Source organism: Orussus abietinus, unplaced genomic scaffold (assembly GCF_000612105.2).
Source record: "Orussus abietinus isolate OABI.00-Male unplaced genomic scaffold, Oabi_2.0 scaffold180, whole genome shotgun sequence".
NCBI classification, from domain to species: Eukaryota; Metazoa; Arthropoda; class Insecta; order Hymenoptera; family Orussidae; genus Orussus; species Orussus abietinus.
In genome coordinates, this window is record NW_019394325.1 from 145,052 (window position 1) to 170,773 (window position 25,722).

At 42.9% G+C, this 25,722-nt stretch overlaps 1 protein-coding gene across 2 annotated transcripts; it reads left to right on the forward strand.

Annotated features, from left to right (window-relative positions):
- Positions 1-2,282: 2,282 nt before the first annotated feature.
- LOC105697028 lies at positions 2,283-22,181 on the forward strand. Of its 2 annotated transcripts, none has more exons than XM_012419967.1 (2): positions 2,283-2,531; positions 21,319-22,181. In XM_012419967.1, the coding sequence occupies exons 1-2, from the start codon at positions 2,283-2,285 to the stop codon at positions 21,325-21,327; spliced, it is 258 nt and encodes an 85-aa protein (XP_012275390.1). In that variant the 3' UTR covers positions 21,328-22,181. The 2 variants fall into 2 exon arrangements, 1 of the variants encoding a protein (XP_012275390.1); XR_001103772.1 differs by lacking the exon at positions 2,283-2,531 and adding an exon at positions 16,571-16,950.
- The last annotated feature ends 3,541 nt before the right edge of the window (positions 22,182-25,722 follow it).

The window sequence follows — 25,722 nt, forward strand, 5'->3', positions numbered from 1 at the left end:
CGTATCCGTTTACGAAGAGGCTTTCTCGGCACGTGCTGGACGGCAATCTATGAGTAATAACGTGATCCTCCGTTGTTTACCGTTTACGCTCCTCGTGATTCCTCCTGGTATAACACATTCGCGACTGCTGACGTGAATTCACGTCATTTCGAATTCTATTCCCGATTGCTGCTGACGTGAATCACGTCCATAACGATTCACGATACAAGCTTGCGGCAACCGGCTTCAGAATTTAATTGTTTTCACATAAAGATGTCTTTCCTTTGTATCCCTGTTGTACGCTGTTTTAAAACACTGACTTCGCTCTACGTTTTGATTGCAAAGATTGCGTTTCAAATAGTAAGATGTGGTTTATTTAGACTATTTAATTAAAGGTGGCAAAGAATCAAATTCGGGTGATTTTATTGCACGAGTTGGAAATGAGCCGTAAGGCAGCTACGGTGGCTCGAAGTATCAACGAGGCAATTAGCCGAGGAACCGCTAACGAATCCAGGACTACGGCGGTTTCAAAAGTTCTGTGGCGGAGACGCAGAGTCTTAAAGATTCATCTCGAGAGTGTTTTGAAACGACCCGCGGTCCCTGGCGCGGTGAACAAAATTAGTATTTAAAACACAATTATTGTTATCAAAATGTAAAGCGATGGCTGCGATTTGAGATGGTATATAATATGGACATAATGGAAAACAACTTTATTTGAAAACAACGCATCAAATCTTAAACAACAGAATCCGCGATAACTTTCTGGACAACGTAGTATGTTTTGATTTTTTTTTAAACGGAGAAAATAGATGGAATGTACTTCGTTTATCGTGATATTAAGTAAGGCCTGTTTCTACGGAAGAAATGAAACAGTTTTGATGATCTAGTTTTTATGATATGTAATATTCGTCATCTCCTGTTAGAACCTGAAATTTTATGTTGCTGCATGGTTTGTTTCAATCATGAAGTATTTAATGGCGATCCATGTAGTTTGTTTTACATTGTAATGGACATTTTGTAAAAAGTCTAAGTTAGGTTGAAACAGATCGCGAAGTGAAATGAATACGACTCGTCGATTAATCGCGAGCATTATTGTCAGAATTGTGATAATTCGTGTACGAGGTTCGAATTTGATCGATACGTCATGGCAGTTTTACTTTTGTTATTAATTCGCTCCTGCTTAGAGTGATAGCTTTATATAAAGTATTATATTTACGGTCAAGGCAGAAATTGATTCGTAAATTTCCGCAACTACGCGATTTAGTTAATTATAAATTTTAATTAGAGAACTCACGGGCACATCGTCCAAATAAATATTCAGCAACTACACCTAGAGCTTATAAAATATCAATGTTTACGTTAAAAGTCGTAATTTCGACTGACTTTAACTAATAATAGAATTATATCGCTCTGTTTACGTGAAATGAATTTTATTGTTCACCTGTGAGTAAATTTTAGGTCACAGGACGGTGTAGTCGGGTTCTAAATTCTTTTGCAAGCGCGCAAGAAACGGAGTACTTTAAACGATCGCATTATTCAAACAAAGAGAGAGCGTTGTTTTCGTAAAACCCACAACCAAAGAATAACCACGTATAAACAGAGTTTACTCCCACACCCGGCTCCTCGGATCCACATAATTCAAACGTTTTCATCCCGGACATTTCCCGACGAGTTTCGCTGGGAAAGCGCAGGTGTCGGTCTGAAAATTCCTCATTAAAATCCTGTCGCGTCGATGCACCAAGTGTTCACCCATGCCCGCAATACACGTCTGTCGAAATTGTACACGTTTTCCCGGCATTCGCTTATCGAGCCCACGCGGAGCAATCTTCCGCATCGAGCGTTCCTTTCGTGGCCCCGCCACCGAGCCGACCCACCTCGGTCACCCACGGACCTTCGACAAGAATCCAAAACGCATTCCACTTCCCAACTCGGGCAGTTCAGTCGTCTATATCCCGAGCACTCCGTACGAAGTTTCGGCTCCGACGCTCTCTTGCCCTGAAAATTCCTCGTTAATACCCCGACGCCTACGAGGGTCCATATTTTCACCGGTGAACGGGATGGCAATCCTAAATCGAAGCCCGAGACTCTCCAGACAGCGACTCGGTGGCAGAACCAGGTCGTTACCTTTTGACTTGCGGAAACAAAGGGTTTCGTATTTTCCAGACGACGGGCGGATCGTTTCCATCCGGAGCAGAGCTCGCCTCGGGGGTACCTATGGGTGCTTCCTGAAGAAGAGCGGGACCGGTTCGGGAATAGAAGCCAAAGTGCGGACCGCGAGCTGAGGGTCGTAGCGGCGCTACGAAATGGGGGTTCCGGACGTGGAGCAGGCCAAGAGGAGGCTGCAGGACATCCTGAGGCGCGCCCAGAAGCTGGAGCTCCCGACCCAGGAGGTCATCTCCACCAGGACCGCCCAGAAACTCCTGGCTAGGACGAAGAACGTCCTGGCCTGGTTCGTGTGTCTGGCCGTGTTCGTCCTGCTGCTCAGCGGGGTGGTGTACTCCCGATGGCCCACGCAGGAGGTCGAGACCGTCAGGACTGTCCTGAGGCGGACGGTGAGTCTCCGAGATGCAAGGATTGCCCCGATTCAAGAGAGAATTTTATAGTCGTTACGTTGGATCGAACCTTCGAGAATTTCGTTGGATCTAAGCACACTCGGTGGCACTTTCCTACAAGAAACGTTGACGAGACAAGAAATCCTCGATTTCGAAGTTTACTCTTATGAAGTAGACAATCGTTCTTTGAAAGGGTTATTTACAAATAGCACTGGGACGATAAGGCTGAGATCAGTTCTGCAATGATTGCACGATTTTGGAATAGATGAAACGTTACGGTGTCCAAGACGACCCCCGTGTTCTGAGGTACCATACATGATATTTCTATTATATTGTAGTCCTCATTAAGAATGTTAATGTTTAGAATACCGTTAATATTAATTTCGATGTAATTTGACCTTCGCTAATTTTAACAGCGAGGTTTCAGCAGGAACGGTTGAAAAAATATTAAAAAATCTTATTTCGACAAGAGAATTTTTGTAAATCTTTCGACGTGCGTTCTGCGCCCGGGATATCTTATCACATATCATGTGTAAGTCTACGAGTCTCGTGGTCTCAAGAGGCAAAAATATATTCTTTTGTTTCCTCCACGCTGAATTGCTCTCGCTTTTTGACTTCTAACTTATAAATTGGTAGATATTTCAATGTCGCTATCAATAGCAATTTGAATCACTTTGTTTGAAGGAGACGCGGTGTGCAGGGTGACAGTGGTGCCTTTTTAACAGAAATTACCGTAATTTTGATGAAATTAATCGAAAACAACGTGCGAATAAACGTATCATAATTTCTGTAGATTCAGAGCGAGCAGAGAAACCGTTAACTAGAGCGGATGCACCTTTGGGTAGAACGTGGAAATTTATGCCTGCAACGGATCGTGCTTCATGTGCTTACAAGTCCCAACGTTCGGCTGTATACTTCATTATCGGGTCAGCAATACGGTAGTGCCAAAGTTATCGTCGCGGTAGTGAAACATATAGCATCCCTGTTTTGATACCACCACAAATCGTTAGGACTTGCGGAAGGATCATAACAGAGGCGTGATATACTCCATGACACCAATAGATCCATAGACCACCGAACCGACGACCTTTTAATCACTACGTCGAAGGTTTGCTTTCAACGTGTCGTCGCACATACGTGAAACATCCAAAACGCGAACGTTGGTTTTCACAAAAGACCTAATACATTGTTCAAATCTCTATAAAATTCTCTCCTAAACATTATTCATTCCACGAGATTTACGATAAGTGGGTCCCAAACCACCCTTTCGAACGATAGAGCATCCCATAATTTAATCTGCCTAGCTTCCAATCATCTCGAACGTACTCCAAGATTTGGTTTGACTAATCGACTCGGAAAGAATTCTCCCGATGTCAATTTCCGTGCCGACCTCCCCCCGGCCACCCACAGAGAAGTCTTCGGAAGAGCCTAGAAATTCCGTGTACACCCGACAGTACCTGTTGTGAACGAGGACGCGACCCGAGGACCCGTCGACTCGGTGGAAAAGTCAGATCGATCCTTAAGGACGTTTGCGCCCACGACAGGATGCATGCCCGCGGGATTGGATCCGAGGGGTCCGGTCGGGGGTCGTAAAGCGAATTTTATCGAACGCCAGTTCACCCCCGCGCATTTTCATAGGACCTGGTCCTCCTTCCGAGTGATTTGGGTGCCCCGGGGGTGGGCGGCGTTCCGCTCGAGCCGGAAGTGGGAAGACTCGCGAAAGCATCGAAACCGCGCGATAAACGAGTTATACCGCTCTCCCGTAGTCGCTCGATAACGATTACCGCTGGCGTCGCCCGCGGAACCAGCAGCCTCAGCTTTTTACAGATGCCGGGGACCCTCGTGACGCGATATCGACTGTTCGCGTTCGTCTCGAGTTTGGCGCGAAGTCGTCAGCCGGGGTCGGCCGTGGCAGGTGCAAGGTCGACGCGGGTTCGATCCGCAGATGCGGACGACGCTTCCCCGGGTACGGAATCGCGGATTATCCGCTCTAGCGGATTTGCGAGTACGAGCTATCCGAGTCACGGAACCCCTCGTGTCTTCGTCCACGCGCTTCCGGATTAGCGGTGATACGCCCAGGCATCCATCACGTTAATCTTAGGTGCCTGCGGTGGCAGGAGATTAAGTAGCCTTTAAGGCAGGACAACTCCCGACACAACCGGGAACCAGAACCAAGGCTTGAGATTTGCTGGATACGTGGATGTCTCGCGTCGGATTAAGTTCTTTTAATCGGCCGATATTCGTCTTATTCCTCCAGCAAACCATTGGTGCCACGAATCCATACCTATTTAAGGTGAAGTGAAACACGTCGAGGAACTTGATCGATGTCGATAAAGAAGATTTTTCTAAATGCCTACGTTACCGCAGTTCGTTTTTATATTGACGGCTGGGTCGAATTATATTGGGTATTGTACCAAATGGCAAACTCCACCTGTTGTTTTCGAAGAATAAATATCATGAATCGAAGTAAAACTCCAGAAATCCTCTGGATTCATGCTTTCTGGGGCCCTAATGGACTGCAGAGGGACCCCCCTGCGCCATATGTGATTTCCAGGTCAATTAAATTTTGCACTTCGAGACCTCGTATTCCCATCGTTTTAGCATAGAAGCGCATACAACACTTTTTTTGCCTTTATCCTGTTCAAACGCGAGTTTATCGCCTACCAGAGTGTTCTAAATTGTCGTAAAATTGTCCTGACCCTTTCGTTTCTCATATCAGAGTCTTCGATATTTGTATATTGATCGACATATGAAAGCTCGACGGCATTTTGGTTCTGGTGTGGGCTAAGTTACAAAATTTTGTCCAAAAATCCAAATTTTGAATGTGTCAGGACAATCCTTAAATGATCAGGAGTGATGTGTCAAAGTTTCGGACAGTTTGGTCTAGTACCCTTAAAAAAAAGTGTTGTATTCAAATCGACTGATTTGAAGGGGGTTTCACTTCACCTTAACAGAGTAGAAAGAGTAGACGAGGGAAAGCCGATGATCGATAAGAAGGGTAAAACAGGGTAACAGGTTTTTTTCAAACTATTCTGATCTCGCAAAAAGGTCCCTCGACCCTTCAAAGAGACCTAAATATTTGAGCTCTGCAAGAGGCAAACTGTAGGTGTTTCCTCGAATTCGATAACTCGACGTATTTTTCTTCGTCGAACGCTTGTCTTAACGTTGAAACTGTAATTTTGAAATGAAACTTTCCGCTGGATTCGCTGGTAACGAATAGTTTAATTCGAACCGTCATCGGTTTGTGAAAATAATTGTCTTTCATTTCGTCGAAACAGAGTTCTGAGAATCGCAGGTTAATAAGTAGCGTTTATTTTACCAATACGTTAGAGGAGTTGCGTTCAATTTCGAGGCGTTTAATTTCCATCTTGGGAATTTAAAACGCCCGAGATCTTTATCCTTAGTCCACGCGCTTTTAGATTAACGTTAATTCGTAGAAGCATTCGTCACTTTAATCTTATACGCTTGCGGTGGCAGGAAGATTTAAGAGCCTTTAAGTCGGGACAGTCGAATCCAAATCCGGAAAGAGCTGGGGATTTGCTCCATTACCGCGCTTCTATAAAATCTCTTTGTTCGTGGATTGAGCGATTAGTCCGAATTTAAATTAGCGGCAGAAGGAACTTTTCAAGCGTATTACCTCTTTCGTATCTTTGTAGACGCTGTTTGGATTTACTTATCGAAACGCGTCGACACCGACGAAAGTCGACAAAGTAAATTTATTTATATAACGTTTCAATTCTCAAAAGGAATCAACGTTAATTAAGAAGTTAAGGCCGAAGTTCCGTAGCATTAATCGGCACGTCGCGAATCGGACGAGCAGGATATGATATCGCATCGCGGTTGAGTTTAGACCGCGTCTCGCGACGTCATCGGCAACAACCACCTTCCGTTGTGCCCCTCGACTCCGTTTCGACCGAACTTTGCGCGCGCTCCGTTTCAACTCTTGTGGGAAATCAACTCTAATTTCAATTGCAAATAACTCCCCGCGTCCAAGGAAGCATCCGAGCCTTCGGAAAGCTTGCGCGTCCTCCTTAGGTTATTGCGAGCGGAGTAATTAATCGCGGCTGACGATAAATCCAATGCCGGAGACGTCGACCCCGTCGGCCGGGGAGGAGACCCATAAACCGACTTTTACGGAGAGCGACATTCCGTGGCCGGCCGCGGGTAAACTAGGGGCGCATCCCGCCGCTTTTAACAGCCGGATTCGTGAGCCCTTAAGGTGAAGTGAAACACGTCGAGGAACTTGATCGACGTCGATAAAGAAGATTTTTCTAAATGCCTACGTTGCCGACGTTCGTTTTTATATTGACAGCTGGGTCGAATTATATTGGGTATTGTACCAAATGGCAAACTCCCCCTGTCGTTTTCGTACAATAAATATCAAGAAATCGAAGAAAAACTCCAGAAATCCTCTGGATTCATGCTTTCTGGAGCCCTAATTGACTGCAGAGGGACCCCCCTGCGCCATCTGTGATTTCCAGGTCAAGTAAATTTTCACTCCGAGACCTCGTGTTCCCATCGTTTTAGCATAGAAGCGCATACAACACTTTTTTTGTCTTTATCCCGTTCAGATGCGAGTTTATCGATTACCAGAGTGTTCTAAATTGTCGTAAAATTGCCCTGACCCTTTCGTTTCTTATATCAAAGCCTTCGATAATTGTATACTGATTGAAATATGAGAGCTCGACGCCAATTTGGTTCTGGTCTGGGCTGAGTTAAAAAATTTTTTCCATAAATCCAAATTTTGAATGTGTCAGGACAATTCTTAGATGATCAGGAGTGATGTGTCAAAGTTTTGGACAGTTTGGTCTAATACCCCTTAAAGAAAGTGTTGTATTCGAACCATCTGATTTGAATGGGGTTTCACTTCACCTTAATTCAACTCTCGAAGATCTCTTCCTCGCCTCAAGAAGAGCATTGAATCCAATTTCTGTATAGTCAACTCTCCAACGGTTTATGCAGATATCACGTGGTACCAGTGCGATGTGCATACGTGTAACGAGACGGTACCCATCCTAATCGCCCATTACGTACTCCGCCGCTCGCGAGCGAAAATCGAAGAGAGAAGCGTATTGTAATTTGCCATATGATACACCGAGCCACTTTCTCAGCCTCGCAACGAAGCTAATTACGAATTTATAAATTCTAATCGAACGTCGCATCAAGAGCTAGAGTTTCCCAATAATAAATTCCCAATAACAAAATTTTTTCCAAAAATTCAAATTTTGAATGTGTCAGGACAATTCTTAGATAATCAGGAGTTATGTGTCAAAGTTTCGGTCAGTTTGGTCTAATACCCTTAAAAAAAAGTGTCGTATTCGAATCGACTGATTTGAAGGGGGTTTCACTTCACCTTAATAAAGATTGTAACCCATTACGACGGCGACCCGAGACACAATGGGCCGTCGTAAAATCCGGGATATTTAGCGCCGAAAGGAGGGTCCGATCGCCCCCTATCGGGGGCGCATCCCCTGTCCGAGATTGGCCTCGCGGCGCGCGCTTTATGACGGCCCCGTCGGCTTCCTTGGGTCGGACGGGAGTTCCGTTTCTCGGCCTCGAGCGAGTCCGGCGTTTATGAGCGATGACGCTTTTAGGGAAAAATTGAGATTGACGAGGGCGCGAGCCTAAACGTACGACGGAACCGTGGACGGACCGTCCCGGGAGGAGGAGCGAGCACGTCTCGGACGTAAACGCGTCCTCGCCGAGAAACGGCGGGGTTCCACGCGAAGATTGAGATTAACGAGCGGGACGGACAATGCGTCGAGGAAATTCGATGGCGCGGGCCCGTGGTATGCAGTGCCGGCTGCAAATGCACGTAGCCGCGTGCGAGCAACCGAGAGGAGCAAAAAGGGACCGCGGGCAAACGACGGGGATGCGCTTTCAACGCGGGGGCTCGCGCCCCTACGGGGGGTAGGGGCGAACCACTCGGCCCTATTCACCGCGGACTGCTTTCCTTCGTACCTTCTCTGTCGCCCGTGATGAGTAGCGATGTCGTTGCGTGGCCCCGCTTTCAATCGTTTACCTAGAGAAAGTGTCCCGCCTCGTAATTCCGAGTCTCGGCCCGAGATTAATTAATGTCCGATATTCTTGGCCGGCTTCGAGGGGCTTAATGGAATTGAGACGGAGCTCCCTATCCGGGGGAGAAGCCTTAACACCGGCTCGGGGAGTTGAGGCACTCCGGCGAGATTCGAGAATTAATGGCTCTTTTATTTAATGACATTTAATTTCTCCGGACTACGTTCGATGTCGCGTCGGGAGATTTGGGTACACGGGGGCGGGGGTGAGTGGAGCAAGTTTCGTTTCACCCCTTCCAGAAATTCGCCCCGACGATTGTTGACGATCGAGCTGAGTTCATCCGATTGAGCCATTTCGCGATAAGTACCCATAGTAGCGTACAATGGCTGCTCAATTCGATACTCGACACGGATCAGAGAATTTCCCCCGGAATACCAGCTGCCTCCTCTGAAACTCCAATTACTCCCGAATTCCTCGTCTCCTATGATATTTCGGCGTTTCCCGAGATGCTCCTCGATGGTCTTTAAGAGCCCCATACGGAAATTCTTATGTTAACGATCGATCCTTGATCCATCCTACACCGTTTCGTGTACCTCTCTGCCCGAACAGTCCCAATGATCCGCGGACATGGAACCACCGTGTCGAAATGCTTCGTTTGTCCATTAGAGTTTCGATGATACTTAAAAAATTACATTCTCTTTATGTAACCAATACCAAACTGGGTTATGCGTGGTATACGGGTTCAATTATCAAATTTTGATGGCATATTTTAGAAGTACACGATATCTCTATGTTCACGAAGTTATGAAACTTGCCGTATAGACCAATGCTTTGCCGTAATCGATTCCTGGTTTGGCGTACTAGGAAACACGTACAAAATCCAACATTTCTAGTAGATACCGCGACGTTAGACCATAGACGAAATATTATCGAGAAAGCATCGATTTGGCCACGCAAGCGACGAACCGATAATGAGTGATTAACGCGTGAACCTTCGTTTTACTAACGCCATTTCTTCGTATCATCTCTAATAATTCTCGTTAAAATTACGTTCACCGAGGGTATATAATCGACCTCATTTGGTTCGTACGGTGGGCCTTGCGCGTCCCGGAAGTCGACAGCGTCCGCGGAAGAACGAGCACTCCTAAAAACGTCAAACCAAACACCGAGCGTGAAATAATCGACGTTCTCATTTATGCGGCTGTCGAGGTCGATTTCAATAATTGGTTCGAATGTCCGAAATAAAATGCCATGATGGAACGCGCTCATCCGAGTGACCAGGTGAAATCGGGGACGCGGCTTAGCGTCCCGTCGCTCGGAAATATTATAAAAAGCCGCTTTCCGGCGGTTCTTATAAATTCTGTCATTCGGAAATCTCGATCATATCGCGGAATGAGAAAGCCGACAGGATTTCGCACGTGCCGCGGTAGCCTCGCAGGCTATCGATTGAAACGGTCATTAAGGTGAAGTGAAACCCCCTTTAAATCAGTCGATTCGAATACAACACTTTTTTTTAAGGGTACTAGACCAAACTGTCCGAAACTTTGACACATCACTCCTGATCATCTAAGAATTGTCCTGACACATTCAAAATTAGGATTTTTGGAAATAATTTTTTAACTTAGCCCAGACCAGAACCAAAATGGCGTCGAGCTCTCATATTTCGATCAATATACAATTATCGAAGGCTCTGATATAAGAAACGAAAGGGTCAGGACAATTTTACGACAATTTAGAACACTCTGGTAATCGATAAACTCGCATCTGAACGGGATAAAGACAAAAAAAGTGTCTTATGCGCATCTATGCTAAAACGATGGGAATACGAGGTCTCGGGGAGAAAATGTAATTGACCTGGAAATCACAGATGGTGCAGGCGGTCCCTTTGCAGTCAATTAGGGCTCCAGAAAGCATGAATCCAGAGGATTTCTGGAGTTTTACTTCGATTTCTTGATATTTATTGTACGAAAACGACAGGTGGAGTATGCCATTTGGTACAATACCCAATATAATTCGACACAGCTGTCAATATAAAAACGAACTTCGGCAACGTAGGCATTTAGAAAAATCTTCTTTATCGACGTCGATCAAGTTCCTCGACATGTTTCACTTCACCTTAAGAGCGCCTCTATCGCTCCGTTAAATATGGCATTTACAGATTCTCCCAGATCGCGCTCGATCGCGAATCTGTGAGTCTTTCCAAAGAACGCTAAATTCTTGACTCTCAATACCACTTCGCGCGGAAATGCGTCCTCTTGTCAATTCCAAGAATTTAAGGGGTTGTATGCAGTTGCCATAGGCGAAATTCAAGAATTTTTTTCATAACTAAAGTGCACTTTTTAAACGAAAACAGAGCGTGATTTCATAGTACAATTATTCAACTTAATATACAATTTTGTTTGGCAAGATATTATATATTTCAAAATTGGCGAGGTACAGCAATTCTCTGAAAAAGTTTTTTTTTTTGCGGTTGCGGTATCTCAAGATGTATTTCACCAATCGGCTTAAAATTTTTAGGGCTTATTCTATAAATGGAGGACTGCTGAATGAACGACGAATTCCTCTTTTCTATGAAAATTTGCTGTTTTATTAAGGAAAAACGAAAATGTTATAAGACGAAAAAAGTGATTTTTCAGTGCCCCCTGCCATTTTGGTAAAAATCGGAATTTCGAAAAATCCTTCGTTCATTCAGCAGTACTCCGTGTGTAGAATGAGCTCTGAAAATGTGAAGCCGATCGGTGAAATACTTTTTGAGATATCGTGGTCACCGCAAAAAAAAAACTTTTTCGGAGAATTGCTGTACCTCGCCAATTTTTTAATATATCTTGACAAAGAAAATGATATATCAAGTTCAATAATTATACTATGAAATCACGCTCTGTTTTCGATTAAAAAATGCATTTCAGTTATGAAGAAAATTCTTGGATTTCGCCTATGACCACTGCATATAACCCTTTCAATGCATAAGGGGATCGAATTCTCCGAACGTTTCCACGTTAAGGGGATGTGAAAGTGGCATCCGAAAGCTCAATCGTTCATAAAACTTTTCCACGAACTGGGTGTCTCAAATCGTTTCATACTTTAAAACGTGAATATGGAGGCTCTAAGATAGGTCCTGAAACTCGTGAAAGTTCATTTTTTACAAACTATTTTTAAAATACCTATAAACAAATTTGAAAAGAATTGAAATTTCACGAGTCTCAGGACCTTCCTTATAGTCTCCTCATTCACGTTGTAAAGTGTCAAACTATTCCGTAAACCGAGGTGGGAGAAAAGTTTTATAAACAATATCTCTTCGACGCCACTTTCACATCACCTTAAAGTTCGAGTCTAACGACTCGAGAATGTTACGTACGGTAATTCTCGTTAGCGTTTACATGATTATTTTTTCTTCGGTTAATGCATAAAAATCTTTCCTGTTTTAATCAATAAAAAGTATCGTTGCCATTAGATTAAAACCACCGCATTAAAATCTAGAAAAAAAGAGCTTACAATTTCGGAAGACTATCTCCTAAAATGAGTGTGCGGTTTGGAATTACTATCATTTTGTATTTTGCAGCTTTCACCGAATGCTCTCGGGAATTATCTGCAGAGTGTGAGTGCTATATTTACTTACCAGTGGCGAATATTTTTTATGCGATAATCATTTGCTGCAAATAAACCCTTTCCTGCGTTAACGTTGAATTTCATCAATTTTATAAGTTGCAAAATACAATCTTCATAAACAGTCGTCTCTGGTTTTTAGTACTTCTTCATTCAAAGATAGTATGGGTCTCTTATGTCTGGAAACGACCGATAGCTGGCTTGTTTATAACCTGTCCTACAATTTACACGTGTTAATAACCAGTCTTCCGTTACGTCCTTTGCATTATCATACTTGCATTGAAATTGCCTTTTCCTTTCTTGGGATCGAAAATACCACACCCTCTTAGAAACTCATATTTATGAGTTCCTGAAGGAAGAGGAAGTCGTACCTTAAACGAGTTATTAAATTAATGTTTTCACTATGTGATATTAACGGATCTATTGAGAAGGAGTAAGTGATTATATAACAACCGAATATCGGTATAGCGCGTCACACGTTGTACTACGGCGTTAAATAGGAACAAAAAAGGAATCGACAAAGGGCTGTTACCAGTTTGTCATTTGGCCGTCGAAATGTGTTGCGGCACTCCACTTTGGCGTTCTCTGCCATGTTACTTTTCGATACCATTATTCGGAGGCACTCGGTCGTCTCTACGGACGTATGCAACTAAATGTACTTTTCGATACGCGTATCATGGACCATGACACGTGTTTAAACTACAGGTTGGAAAATCTATAATCAATTTTCCATTGGTCATGGCTGGGTTTCCATTTCGTATCTATCCAAGGAAACAAATGGCGATGAAAGCCAGCGTGGCTGTAGGACCATCTACCTACAGCAAATTCGTCAACGATTCGTATTTCACGTCGTTCGATGGGAAACATTCGCCGTATGTGTCGGTACACGAAATCCAAAACTCGGATATTCTTTGGACAAATTTTTCTCGTCTTTTGGAAGTAACCAAGTCGAGCTACACCGAAGGAGTCGTCGATCGACATCGGGGCACATTGCAGTTAATTTACATGCCAAAGCAGCCACGTGTTTATGCTCGGCCCGAGGGGCTGTTCTCTCCGAAATCAGTTAAAACGATTCCCTTCTTTAAGGTGAAGTGAAACACGTCGAGGAACTTGATCGACGTTGATAAAGAACATTTTTCTAAATGCCTACGTTGCCGACGTTCGTTTTTATATTGACAGCTGTGTCGAATTATATTGGGTATTGTACCAAATGGCAAACTCCACCTGTCGTTTTCGTACAATAAATATAAAGAAATCGAAGTAAAACTCCAGAAATCCTTTGGATTCATGCTTTCTGGGGCCCTAATTGACTGCAGAGGGATCACCCTACGCCATCTGTGATTTCTAGGTCAATTAAATGTTCACTCCGAGACCTCGCATTCCCATCGTTTTAGCATAGAAGCGCATACAACACTTTTTTTGTCTTTATCCCGTTCAGATGCGAGTTTATCGATTACCAGAGTGTTCTAAATTGTCGTAAAATTGTCCTGACCCTTTCGTTTCTTATATCAGAGCCTTCCCCTAATTGTATATTGATCGAAATATGAGAGCTTGACGCCATTTTTGTTCTGGTCTGGGCTGAGTTAAATAAATTTTTCCATAAATCCAAATTTTGATTGTGTCAGGACAATTCTTAGATGATCAGGAGTGATGTGTCAAAGTTTCAGACAGTTTGGTCTAATACCCTTTAAAAAAAGTGTTGTATTTGAATCGACTGATTTGAAGGGGGTTTCACTTTACCTTAAGAACCGATTATCTTTGATTTCATATGATGAACAACAATGAGATTCGGTGACAAGTGGCAATCTGTCATAAAATTGTGGCAATGTTTGGTGATGTCCAACGATATCCAGTGATGTGTGCTTGCAATTTCCAGCTGATTTCCTCGTAATTTCGAGCATTAAAATCCATGATTTCCTGAGAGAACACTCCCTCGACTCGGCTTCTACTAGGAAGCCAGGTTTATAGATGTCTTCTCAACAAAACGAACGCTTCCGGCGAAGCCACTCGTGAATTTTGGCTTATTGTTTTAACGTACGCCATTCTAGATACAATCAGTGTCCCTGCAACCGCACGATCCGCGTCGAGCAATTTTGTGTACCGATCGATTATGCATATGATGCTTCATCTTGAGTTTAATCGGATCATCGCCGAAATTGAAACGCGATTTTATATCGTAGGACCGAGTACCACCTTATCAAATACTTGACACTTTTACATATAGAAGAACAATTGATAGCTCTTGCCTCTCAATATTTCCTGCATAACCTGTTTACAGGTTTATGCAACTTCTCGTTTCATCTAATTTCAGAAGACTCAGTCAACGACAGCGACATAAACAGCCGATTACGCAAAATTTCTTAACTATGATCAGTTGATCTCGGATTGGCGACATTTGCGTTGCACCAATAAGAATTAAACTAACAAGGAAACATTCCCAAGTGTCCGCCCCCAATCTTATTGATTTCCATATACGTTGAAGAACACAAAAATCTAAGAGACTCGTGTTCTTTTATATCTGCAATGGTCCACATTTAAGGGGTGAAACAACCCCCCAAAGTTTGGGGAAAATTCGATTTTTATAACAATTTTCGTAGAAGCAATGGAGGGATTTCGACGAAACTTGGTATAAACGTATTCCGTATAAGGACGGTGAAAACACAATATTGTCCAGCAATGTTACACCCCCCCAAGGGGGTGAACTACCCTTCAGGCGACATTTTTTTCTAATATCTATTAAACAAGCACTCCTACTTAAGTTCCACTTACGCCATATGATTGCTCACAAAAAATGAAGAAATACGTGTTTTTTGCTTTTTGCCAATAAACATTTACACATCGGTTGTAAACAATGAATGTAGATAGTATACGGGTATATTTCGACTAGCTATATTGGACTATATCGTGTCCAATTCATTGTACATAAATCTGGTGAACGTGCTTATTCCTCAAAATGTCTTTGGTTTTCATAGCATGCAATTATTTATAAATAAATTTAAAATAAAGTTGAAGAGACTAAAATAGTTTTGCAACAGTTCCGATGACGCAGTCATCATCCGTTTCCAACTAGTAATACAATTTCCTTGGTGAAACGGTAAAATTGGATTTTTACTGTTTTTACGATAATAGAGTTAGCGATATTCGTAAATAATTGCATATTATGAAAACCAACGACATTTTGAGGAATAAGCACGTTCACAAGATTTATGTACAATGAATTGGACACGATATAATCCAACATAGCTAGTCGAAATATACCCGTATACTATCTACATTCATTGTTTACAACCGATGTGTAAATGTTTATTGGCAAAAAGCAAAAAACACGTATTTCTTCATTTTTTGTGAGCAATCATACGGCGTAAGTGGAACTTAAGTAGGAGTGCTTGTTTAATAGATATTAGTAAAAAATGTCGCCTGAAGGGTAGTTCACCCCCTTGGGGGGGGGGAAGCATCCCTGGACAATATTGTGTTTTCACCGTCCTTATACGGAATACGTTTATACCAAGTTTCGTCGAAGTCCCTCCATTGCTTCTACGAAAATTGTTATAAAAATCGAATATTCCCCTAACTTTGGGGGGTTGTTTCACCCCTTAAATGTGGACCATTGCAGATATAAAAGAACACGAGTCTCTTAGATTTTTGTGTTCTTCAACGTATATGGAAATCAATAAGATCGGGGGCGGACACTTGGGAATGTTTCTTTGTAAGTTTAAAATCCGCTGTTAGGTAACCACCTGACATTGGGCAATTAACTCTAATTACCCGTTAAATAATCCTTGATTAAAGATTTTAATTGGAATATTGGTGCAATCGGTCATACGTTCATCACATTGTCTTCTTGATTCCGCCCAAGAGACGTTGCCTCGGACTTCGTCGAAACGCAACTCAACCGCCGATACTCTTTCGTTATCCAATGAGATACTTGCAAGAATTCCCTATTCTCCATTCTTCGTACCATCCCAACCGAATAAAAAAAATTCTGCCCCGCGCGAGGAACAGTCAGTCTTCGCGAGCCGAGGTCGCATCGGTCGTTTCAATTAGCGCCACTCTTAACGAAGACATTTAGCGGCCCCACCGAGGGAGCGCCTTTACGGTGCTTAAAAACTCCCGGCAAAGGGAGAAAGGTTGGGAAGTTGGCGGGGGTTGCAAAGCGCTGCGGGAAACACGGGCGGTAGTTAGGCGAATAGTGGGCGGATAGTAGGCGGATAGTAGGCGGCAGGGGTCAGGTATTCGCGCGTCCCGGCGCGCATTCGCGCGTGTTCGTCCGCGTTCGCGCGAGTTGTACGCGCGCGCTTCCGTACGAGTGTCGGAGGAGTGGTTCAAGTGCGGAATGCTTTGATCGTCGACTCGTGCCGGGCCACCCAAAGCAAACTCTTCCGGCGTTTCAGTGTTTCGCGTTCCGTTCGACGTTCCGCGACTCGGGCCCGGGAAAATTGTTGCCGGGGAATTAGTCGGGGCGGTGCGTCGTTTATTAACCGGTTAACCGGATAATTAATCCGCGCGCCGAGCCCGAGATGCCATCGAGTCTTCGGGCCGTGCTCGCGGATTCGATTAGCAACGCGGAATTACCTTCTCCGAAACCACTCTCCTTGAAGAAGGAGAAAATCCAGGGCAGTCGATTTTTATGCCCCTAACCGGGACCCATTACCGCGTAGGAGTCAATATTAGTTTGAAAGCGCAAATGCGAATAACTCTCACCCCGGTACACTTACCACCTACATCCTGGGATTTTAGTTCGTGCCAGTGATGGAGCTTTTCCGACGCTTATCGCTTCTGGCATCGATGCCATACTTCGAAGGTAATTTCAAATGGCTCTCGAGCCAGGGTTGGCGGCTTTGTTTCTGGCCCAATAAAATTCCATGAACTCCGTGAGCTCGTATCGCTGCCGCGAGTAAGGTACTTTAGGGTAATAAGGCCCACCATTACTTAAAAGGCCTGAAAAACTAATACAGTATTTTTGGATGGGGAAATGAGTAGAGTATACACGAAGAATGTTTATTACAGTCACAAACTGTAAAAATAAAATACAATTCTAAACAAAAATGTAATTTTAAGAAATTTTAGGATGATTCTTCTGAGCTTCGTTTCCCTTGGGGGTAATAAGTCCCAAGGACATCGGTGGGAGGATGTACATTAATTATCAAAATTACGGCAAGTTACGTCATCAAGACCCTCGAATACTGTGTTCAGGCATTCTTGGTGAAGTCATTTCTTGCACAAGCCACATTACCGCATATCGGCGATCCTATTTTGTTGGTAAAAGCTGCGGTACCAGTTTTCGGTGTTCTTTGAGGTACTAGGCTTCGTTTTTCTTCAGGTATTTTCTCAATTTTTCTTACGATGTTGTATTTGCTGCAACTAGTCATAGTCTCTTATCCTTTTTGAGAGAAACCTTTGGTCGCGCTATGTTGCCCTATGCCGGGCCCTATTACCCATACGGCGTAATTTACAGTTTGAGGTAATGATCTCTAAAACAACAAAACTTTTCAACAAAACTAATATGACGGTATAGAGAAACATATAAGGTACTATGTACCTCCTGGAAAGACATCGCGAAACTTTGCGACACAAAGCTTGATCGCTGCACCCAAATTTTTTAAATTTCACTTTGGAATATTGCTCATCGCTCTCAATTTATCATGGACTCGTCCACAGCCCCGACACATACACAATGGATTCTTGATTATGCTACTAACTGATAGAGGGAGCCACAAACTTGGCGCTTTTATTCTATAATAAAAAATAAACACGAGCCTTATTACCCTAAATTTTCTTAAAGCGTTTCATTAGGAAGGCTCCAATTGCCAGCTTTCTTCCGGTAAAAAATTGTGATCAAATTGTATCGCCTACGGGCATCCCGTGCCGTATTAAAAGTGTAAACGCATAGCTGGATCTCAGGGTTGACGGAAAGTCGTTCCGAGATGTGTGGCGAAACTTCGAGACGGATCTTGATGAATTTCTTCCCTCTCCGATCTTCCGAATATTGATCGAATGAACGCCGCTTCCCCTTCGGTGAACAAGCCGCGAGCCATTACTCGGTAAACGAGGCACGCACCCAGCAATCTGCCGAGTAAAGAGACGAAAATCCAATCTCTCGCGTCTCCGCAAACAAGTGCCTCGGTCGCGGCCGCGAAACGTCACGGCTCGGACCCCGCAGGATATATCGGACCGGTCCGGGACCTTGTTTTTCCTCGGAGTCGAAAGGACAGCTCCAGGAGGGAGATAAGAGATTTATTGGAATTTTATTGGTCCACTTTGGGCTCTAGGGACCATCCCGCGTTCCCTCGCAGGTAACCACTCGAGCGTTATGCTCCTGGGTTTATTTCTCCCCTGGAAAGATGAAATCCAGGGAGAACTTTGGGATGCTTTTCGGCCGGGATCCGTGTCGGGTTACTCCGTGTCCTCTTTGAACCTGCAAAAGCAACCACTCGTCGAACGAAATGTTGTCTAACGTTTTCAAAAGAGCCGAAAACATCTCCCCGGAGTCAGAGCTTTGACGATGCCAGCGCATTAACGCAGTGTCACCTTTACAGAGCGTCCGTTTCGAGTGTAAGAGCATACGCTTGTGCCTTTTATACGTGATATTTAGGGATAACCGTATCCGTGGTGTCTAGAATGATATATTTTACAAAGGTAGGTTCGTTTAGCAGCTCTAATTACTGCTCTTCTCTCCGCTTATACGAGAAATCGGAGGAGAAAGGAAAGGTGAAATTAATGAATAAAAAATGCCTGTACCCTGTCGGTCTTAAAAAAGTTAAGGGTGTTTTTATTTATTTATTTACTTTTTGGAATTGCACGGCTACGAGGCAGAACTTTTGCGAAGAGGGTCGGGTTTCAGAGATACCATTTCACGGTTGTCTTTTCTTTGACGGGAGACGCGATACGTCTATTCCCTTTTAGGGGAAATGCCATTACGAGCCTGTCCGTAATGCCATGAGCGAGACATTTTCGGCTGGAACTCTCGGGGTCTGCTACTTTGAGTGTTCGCTCGGGCACTTCAATGAAATGGGGTTATTTCGTTATATTTGAAAGGGCGGGAAAAAATTCCTTTGAGCCCACCACCCCGTAGTGGACAATAGTTCCGTTAGCAGTGTCACGCATTTTCTCTCTATCCTCTTTCGTCCTCTCCCTCTTTTCCGAGTTCCTGCTGGAAATTCCGCTTGAAAAGAAACAAGAGGAGGTAATCCTTTTCGCGTAATTCCATTTTTTATTTTTTTCACGGCGAGACCGCTTGGATCCGTTTTACCCCCGACGGGGCCAAAACTTTTGCGAATTAAAATTTTCCGGGCCAAAGTCACGGGGTCGTATTTCGCGACTCTCGACGCGCCTGTTTCTCTCCTGCAAATGATATTTACGACTCAATGTGAAATTAAGGCCCCTGGGGGCAGAAAACAACGATGCATCGCAAATCCGTATCGATAACGCGTCATAATTCGCCGTCCTGCGTGGCTCGCAGGATTTAACCCTTTGCGGACGAAACTTTTCCATTATACAGGCTATTGGGCTGCTATCTGCAGCACTCGCCAGCAAAGGGTTAATCGATTCGTTTGCCATCATGTTGTAACTGATACATTAAACAAATTTTAAATTAATTTACAGTCGTTGGAATTGCTGTCAGGCCCTTTGTTTACTACCGTTGCTCGGTTTATTCATTTCGGAACATCTTTCACGTAATATGAATAATACGACTCGCTCGATTTTGCAATGTGCCGAGTGAGCGCGTTCGCTTTCATTGCGTTACTTTTAATGCGTTTTCATGGATATTAATTCACGATGCGGTCTCGATTCGGATACACAGGCCGTCATGTTTCCGCGTGATGTGCTCGCGTTATCACTCGGATGAAAGAGGTGGAAAGTGCGGAGATGTTTTTACGGTTTTCATCGAGTCATCCTCGATTCACGTCATTGCCAGAAGTTGTCGCACACCCGTGGAAAGCCTTCTCGGAGCGGCTGAAGGCTTCCCGGGCATTCAACAAATTGTCATTTTTCCGAAGCAAAGTCGAGCTCTCTTTGATCGTTCCTCGAGTCATCGTCCTTACGCTCAACCAAACGTTACGGTTGGCTTCCCCCATTCAAACGTTATTACCTGTCGTGCTTGTGCCGCGTAAACTTTGTCCAGCGCTCCACGATGGCAGAAACTCCCCCAAGCACTCACTTCATCCCTTTGTATCACCTTTTTCTTTCCCGCCTATTTTCCTTTCCGCGAAATGTCATTGCTTGTATATATCTTTTTCGTCACTATAATATAAAAAAAAAACACGTGGGAAGTAACTTACGTCGAATTTTAGTTTCAAGAAGACACGGAAATTGGGGAAATTGAATTTATCAAAACATTCATGGGGGAAATTGATGTATTCGTATTACTTGATTTAAGAAAATGACGTATTCCTGTTATTGAAGGTGATGTATATGTTTAATTTTTGTATTTTTGAGGAAGACGTATACATACAGCTAATTGATTAATACGGTTAATGAAATTTCATATGAACGTAATCCATTATATGGGAAGTGAAACGTGTATTCGGTATCATTTTTTACCTCGATCTGTACTATCCTCTTCATAGCGAAAGACTAATGCTCGCAATTAATGTGAAATCGTTGGTACAACTCTCATTACGTATAAAATCAATATTTCCATCATGCAGGAAGAAATAATAATATTTGATAACACTCGTGAACCTTCTATTTAACGTTTTTAATTATATTAACACATTAAACACGGGATGGGTATTAATATCTTCGCGCGCAATAGAACACGCTGAACCCGCGTATCCAATCTGTTATTAAATAAATATTTTAAATACCTATCAAGTGACACCAGCCGCTGAATTACATAGATTATAAAATTTTGCATTCGATGGTTTCATATGAATCTTTAAACTTTTTACCACGAAAAGACTGGACAAAACGCGCTCAGTCTATGATTATTTATTTTAATATTTCATATTCACACGGTTTTGTGGCTCTTGATATTAAAATACCATTTCACGAGGAGAAGCTAGATCTTCATTTTAACACTTGCGAAGTACTTGATATTCCCAGATCGATTTACATTACACATGACACCCTAGTCGATAAAGTATTCGTACTAATCAAAGGCGTTTATCGTCTTTCCTGTCATCCCGTGACATTGATTTAAACAGTGCATAAATAATGTTGTTCACAGAATTGGTAAACGAAGTGCGAGAAGATTGGGAAGCTGCATTTTATGAGAGCTAAATTGTGGACAGATCCGAGAAATCGGGAATGTCGAGCGTACGAAGAAAGCGCAAGTGGGTGAGGTCAGTGTAGAAAGTTCAATGCCATAAAAGGACGCAAAGAGAAAGGGGTGAAGGAAAGCTGACGAGCGTAAAACACAAAAGGTGGAAGAGGGACAGACTCGCGGAGAATGGGGCCAGTAAGGACCAGGAAACGAGAGGAAAGAGGGCGATATACTCGAATGGTGGAAACTCTCTCGAAGCTGTGCCATCTACGACGCTTCGGGGCAACGTCAAGACAAAGGCGGGACATCTCCCTTAACTGCGAGCTGCCCCGGGAAAGGAAGAACGCTCGATGAACCCGAGTTTTGTCAGATATTTACTACAGCGAAGCGGATCTCGGAAATTCCATTGCAAACCATTCCAATGCGGTGGAAATATGTACACGCCAGTAATGTATATATGTACTTTTTAAACAAGTCATGCTCGAATCGCTTCGAACTATTGTTTTAGAATGTAGAGTCTGCTACCGATAAGAGCACATGCTGATTAAACAGGTAGCAGGAATGATTGCGATCGAATGAAAACAAATTATTATTCATATTATATTTATTTAGTCAATGGTCAGATTGCTATGAATACTTATAAGCAGTATATTACAAGTGGTCACAAATTTTGTCATCGTAAAGCGTGAGGTGACAGTAGAACCGATGTTACTCTGATGCAGCGAGGTATACACAACAGGCAGAATATAGCATCTGCGGGTAATCTATACTATGATATAAAAAATTCGACGAAAATTGAAAATTGCTATATAAAGCTAGTTAACGTATATTTATTATTTGAGGTGTAAATTGATTGCATTATAGTTCTCGGTGTAATGTATCGTATCGATTTAGATCGTGATAATAAAATGGTGGTCAAACAACGTAAGACTGTATCCGTTCGAAACTACGTCATATTTTTCTGTGACCCCTCTCCTTCCTCCCCTTATCTATTTAAAAAGCACTAAGCCGTCCCTTGGTCGCGCGTCATTTGGGTTTTTCTCGAACGGAAACGAGGTTCTGCACGGCTCGGGTCCTTTATGTTGGCCTTGAGTTGTCAGTCTTTCGTGGAGAGTCCTCGGATGCATTTCGTTAGTGCGAGCATAAAGTTGTATTTCTAGAACTTTGACCTGTAAGTTTCGTGCATGCGAGCAAGGAACTTCAACTGAGACTGGCAGGCTGAGTGACGTCGGCGTCTTGTGGGTGGCTGCGGAGCGTCATGCTGTCAAATCATCAAAAAAGGTTTGAGTGAATCTGGTAGCTTTTTTTTCCCGCCGGAGGCCGAGATTGTTTTCGTCTTGCAAGCATCCTCGAGTTTGTCTTCACTTGCAAGACACCTCCTCAGGCGTCCAGAATTCACTCGTTCGTCTCCTAAATTTCATGACGATTCACCTATGGATTTCTTCCACCTGAGGACTAGTTTTATTTCGCCTTGAAAACATCCTCAAGAACGTTTTCGCTTTCAAGAAATTCTTTCTTCTTCATGTGGATAGCAGTTTGACTTCTCGTAACACATTCACGACCGCTGACGTGAATTCACGTCCTTTCAAGTTCTATTCCTGGTTTGCCGCTGACGTGAATTCACGTCATTTTAAATTCTATTTCTGATTGCCGCTGTCGTGAATTCACGTAATTTTAAATTCTATTCCTGATTGCCGCTGACGTGAATCACGTCCATAACGATACACGATACAAGTTTGCGGCAACTAGTTTCAGAATTTCATTATTTTCGCCGGTACTCAGTATTTGAAACGGATAAAATGTGCCGGTCGCGAATGTGTTAATAAAGATCTATTTCTATGTGGTGGCCGCTTCTACGAGAAATGCATTCACGCCTGAAAATAAGCATATTCTCAATCTGCAATCATCAGTAGAATTTCTTTCGAGTGCGGATTAAACGTCTCAGGCGTTTAGAAGCGGGTTATTCGTGCTTTCATTCGCTCGTCATCAATTCTATGACGGTTTCGGTTATTCAGTGACAGATTTATTCAGAATCCCAATCTCAACATTCCAACATGATTTATTTTTATTCACTTTTTTTTATTCTTATAACCATCGCCAAAGATCTTTTTTATTTTCCCATTAACACTAGATTGCTGGATGTTGGGTATATACCTATTTTGCCTGAAATTAGCCAATTTGGCTCAAACATCAAAATTGAGTTTAAAAAAAATAATAAAATTTGATTTTAATGAAACTATTCAAAACAATTGCTACATATATATTCTGGAAGCACTCTTTACAGTACCAAGTATAATATTTCTTTCGGAGTAGGAAGTTGGCCCTGAGACGTCTTTAAATTTGGTATGACCGGAAAATCTATCAGTATTTTTACCATCTTTCAATGTTTCCCATAATGTCCCATCAGCCGCTCTTTGTGTTGAAATTTCTTCATTATCAGATCTATCTGCAGGGTCTAATTCACTTTCGGTTTCAAAATCAGGAATATATCGTACTCTTTTTTTGCCAAGAGTTATATAACGATCACTATCGCTAGTACTTGATTCACTTTCAGATAGAAAACAAGCTCTTCTTTTTTTAAGAGCTGTATGATGAAGATCTTCATCTTCACTGCTCGAAAATTCAATCCTATTAGCTTGATTCTCTATTTCATCTAGTTCAGTATCAGATGCATCGGATTCGATATCTGATTGGTTTCCTCTTATTTGGGTCAGTTTTTTTTCGCAACTCAAGATCTCTTACATTTTTAGTCATAATAGCAACCACATCTTATAAATAAATTCTGAAATTACCTTGGTACGCAACAATTCTTCAAAAATAATTTATAAAATTTATTTTTTGTTGTGTTACTAAAAATGCATTATTCTCTCCAATGCCATAAATCGAAATGGAAGAACACAAAGAATTTTTTATCAGAGCTTTCATAAAAGCCTTCAACAAAAAAGACGTAACAAATAATTTCACAATTTTGAATGTGCAAGTTTGCAATAGATATCTAACTAGTAAATTGACAACTTTGAACATGAAAACTATCGAATCGGAATGTTTACAAAAAATTTCTATGGACAAGAAATAAGTTACATGTGTGTAAAACGACCAACTATAAAAATATTTAATGAGTCAATTTGACTCACATCCGTCAAAATAGGTATAGCACATAAGGATTTTTAGAAGGAGTGGGGAGAGGAAGGAATTAGCATTTGTATACATTTCATAATTTTATTAAAAACCAACATATGTTTTAAAAATAAATTATTCAAGTTTTTCTATATATATATATATAGCAATAAAATTATAAATAAGTCAAACTGACTCGTTCCGACAATCTAGTGTTAATTGCAGCTCTCCTTCTATGTCAATTTAGATCCTCCTCCTACCATCCAACGAGGGAAGGAGAATCCTACCAAGTCTTCGAAACGGTATCCAATGTCCCTGTCCTTTCATAAAAATTTACAATTCGGAAGAAACCTGCAAACAAGAACATAGCACACCCGAGTAGGCGCTAACGTCGCCTGCACGAAGTATCGCAGAAACTTTATATGCAGAGTGGAATGCTTTGTCACAGTTACTCCAGATTGTACTCACGTGTCTTGAAGTAATAACTGTAAATCAATTGACCACGTGCGCCGAGCGAACATGAAACTTTGATGACGACGAAATCGTACGTGGCGTCGATGGCGGCGCGAAAAGAACAGAAGCCAATTTGCATCTTTTCGAAGTGCAAAGCGATTAACTCCCACGCTCGTTAGCTATCGGCGTTCGTAACGGCGCGGACGCGAACTTGTCGTAAAAAGAGAACCGGAGAAAAAGAATCGATCTGTCATAAGCTCGTAACCAATCCGCAGAGCGCCCAGGGCGGAATATGATTTACATAGAAATGGTTTTCATACAACTTCTCGTTTCTCGAATTATCGTCTTGCCTCCGGTCGCGACCTCGGGACGAGAGGACAAAATTCGAGGACATTTTGAAAAAGTCACTCCATTAAACGACCGCTTAAACCCTCGCGTGCCCGCTTCCGCGAGTAAACTCGTCCCGTCACCTGCCCGTAAATCAGAAAGGTGTTGGAGCACTGGTGATTTCTCTTCCCGCGAAAGCTCGGCCGCGATTCTGCATTTTTTCCCCTCGTCGCTTTTGAAGCCCCGGGTGCGGAGAGCTGCGATTTTTCCGCAGCGACACCTCAGACTCGGCGGAAAGGTCGGGCGATTTTTCGTACGGCTGCGAAGTCTTCCGGAAGACTTCGCCGTTTTGTTCCACCGCAGCCACGAAGTTTACACGTAAATCGTGAATAAGTTGACAACCCTGCAAACTTTAACGCCAGTCCTTCAAGTATTCTATCTCCTTTGTGGTAAAAAACAGTAATCATTCGA

Bases quoted from the DNA above. Each gene is read 5' to 3' on its own strand.
- LOC105697028 (XM_012419967.1), top strand. From the start codon at position 2,283: ATGGGGGTTCCGGACGTGGAGCAGGCCAAGAGGAGGCTGCAGGACATC.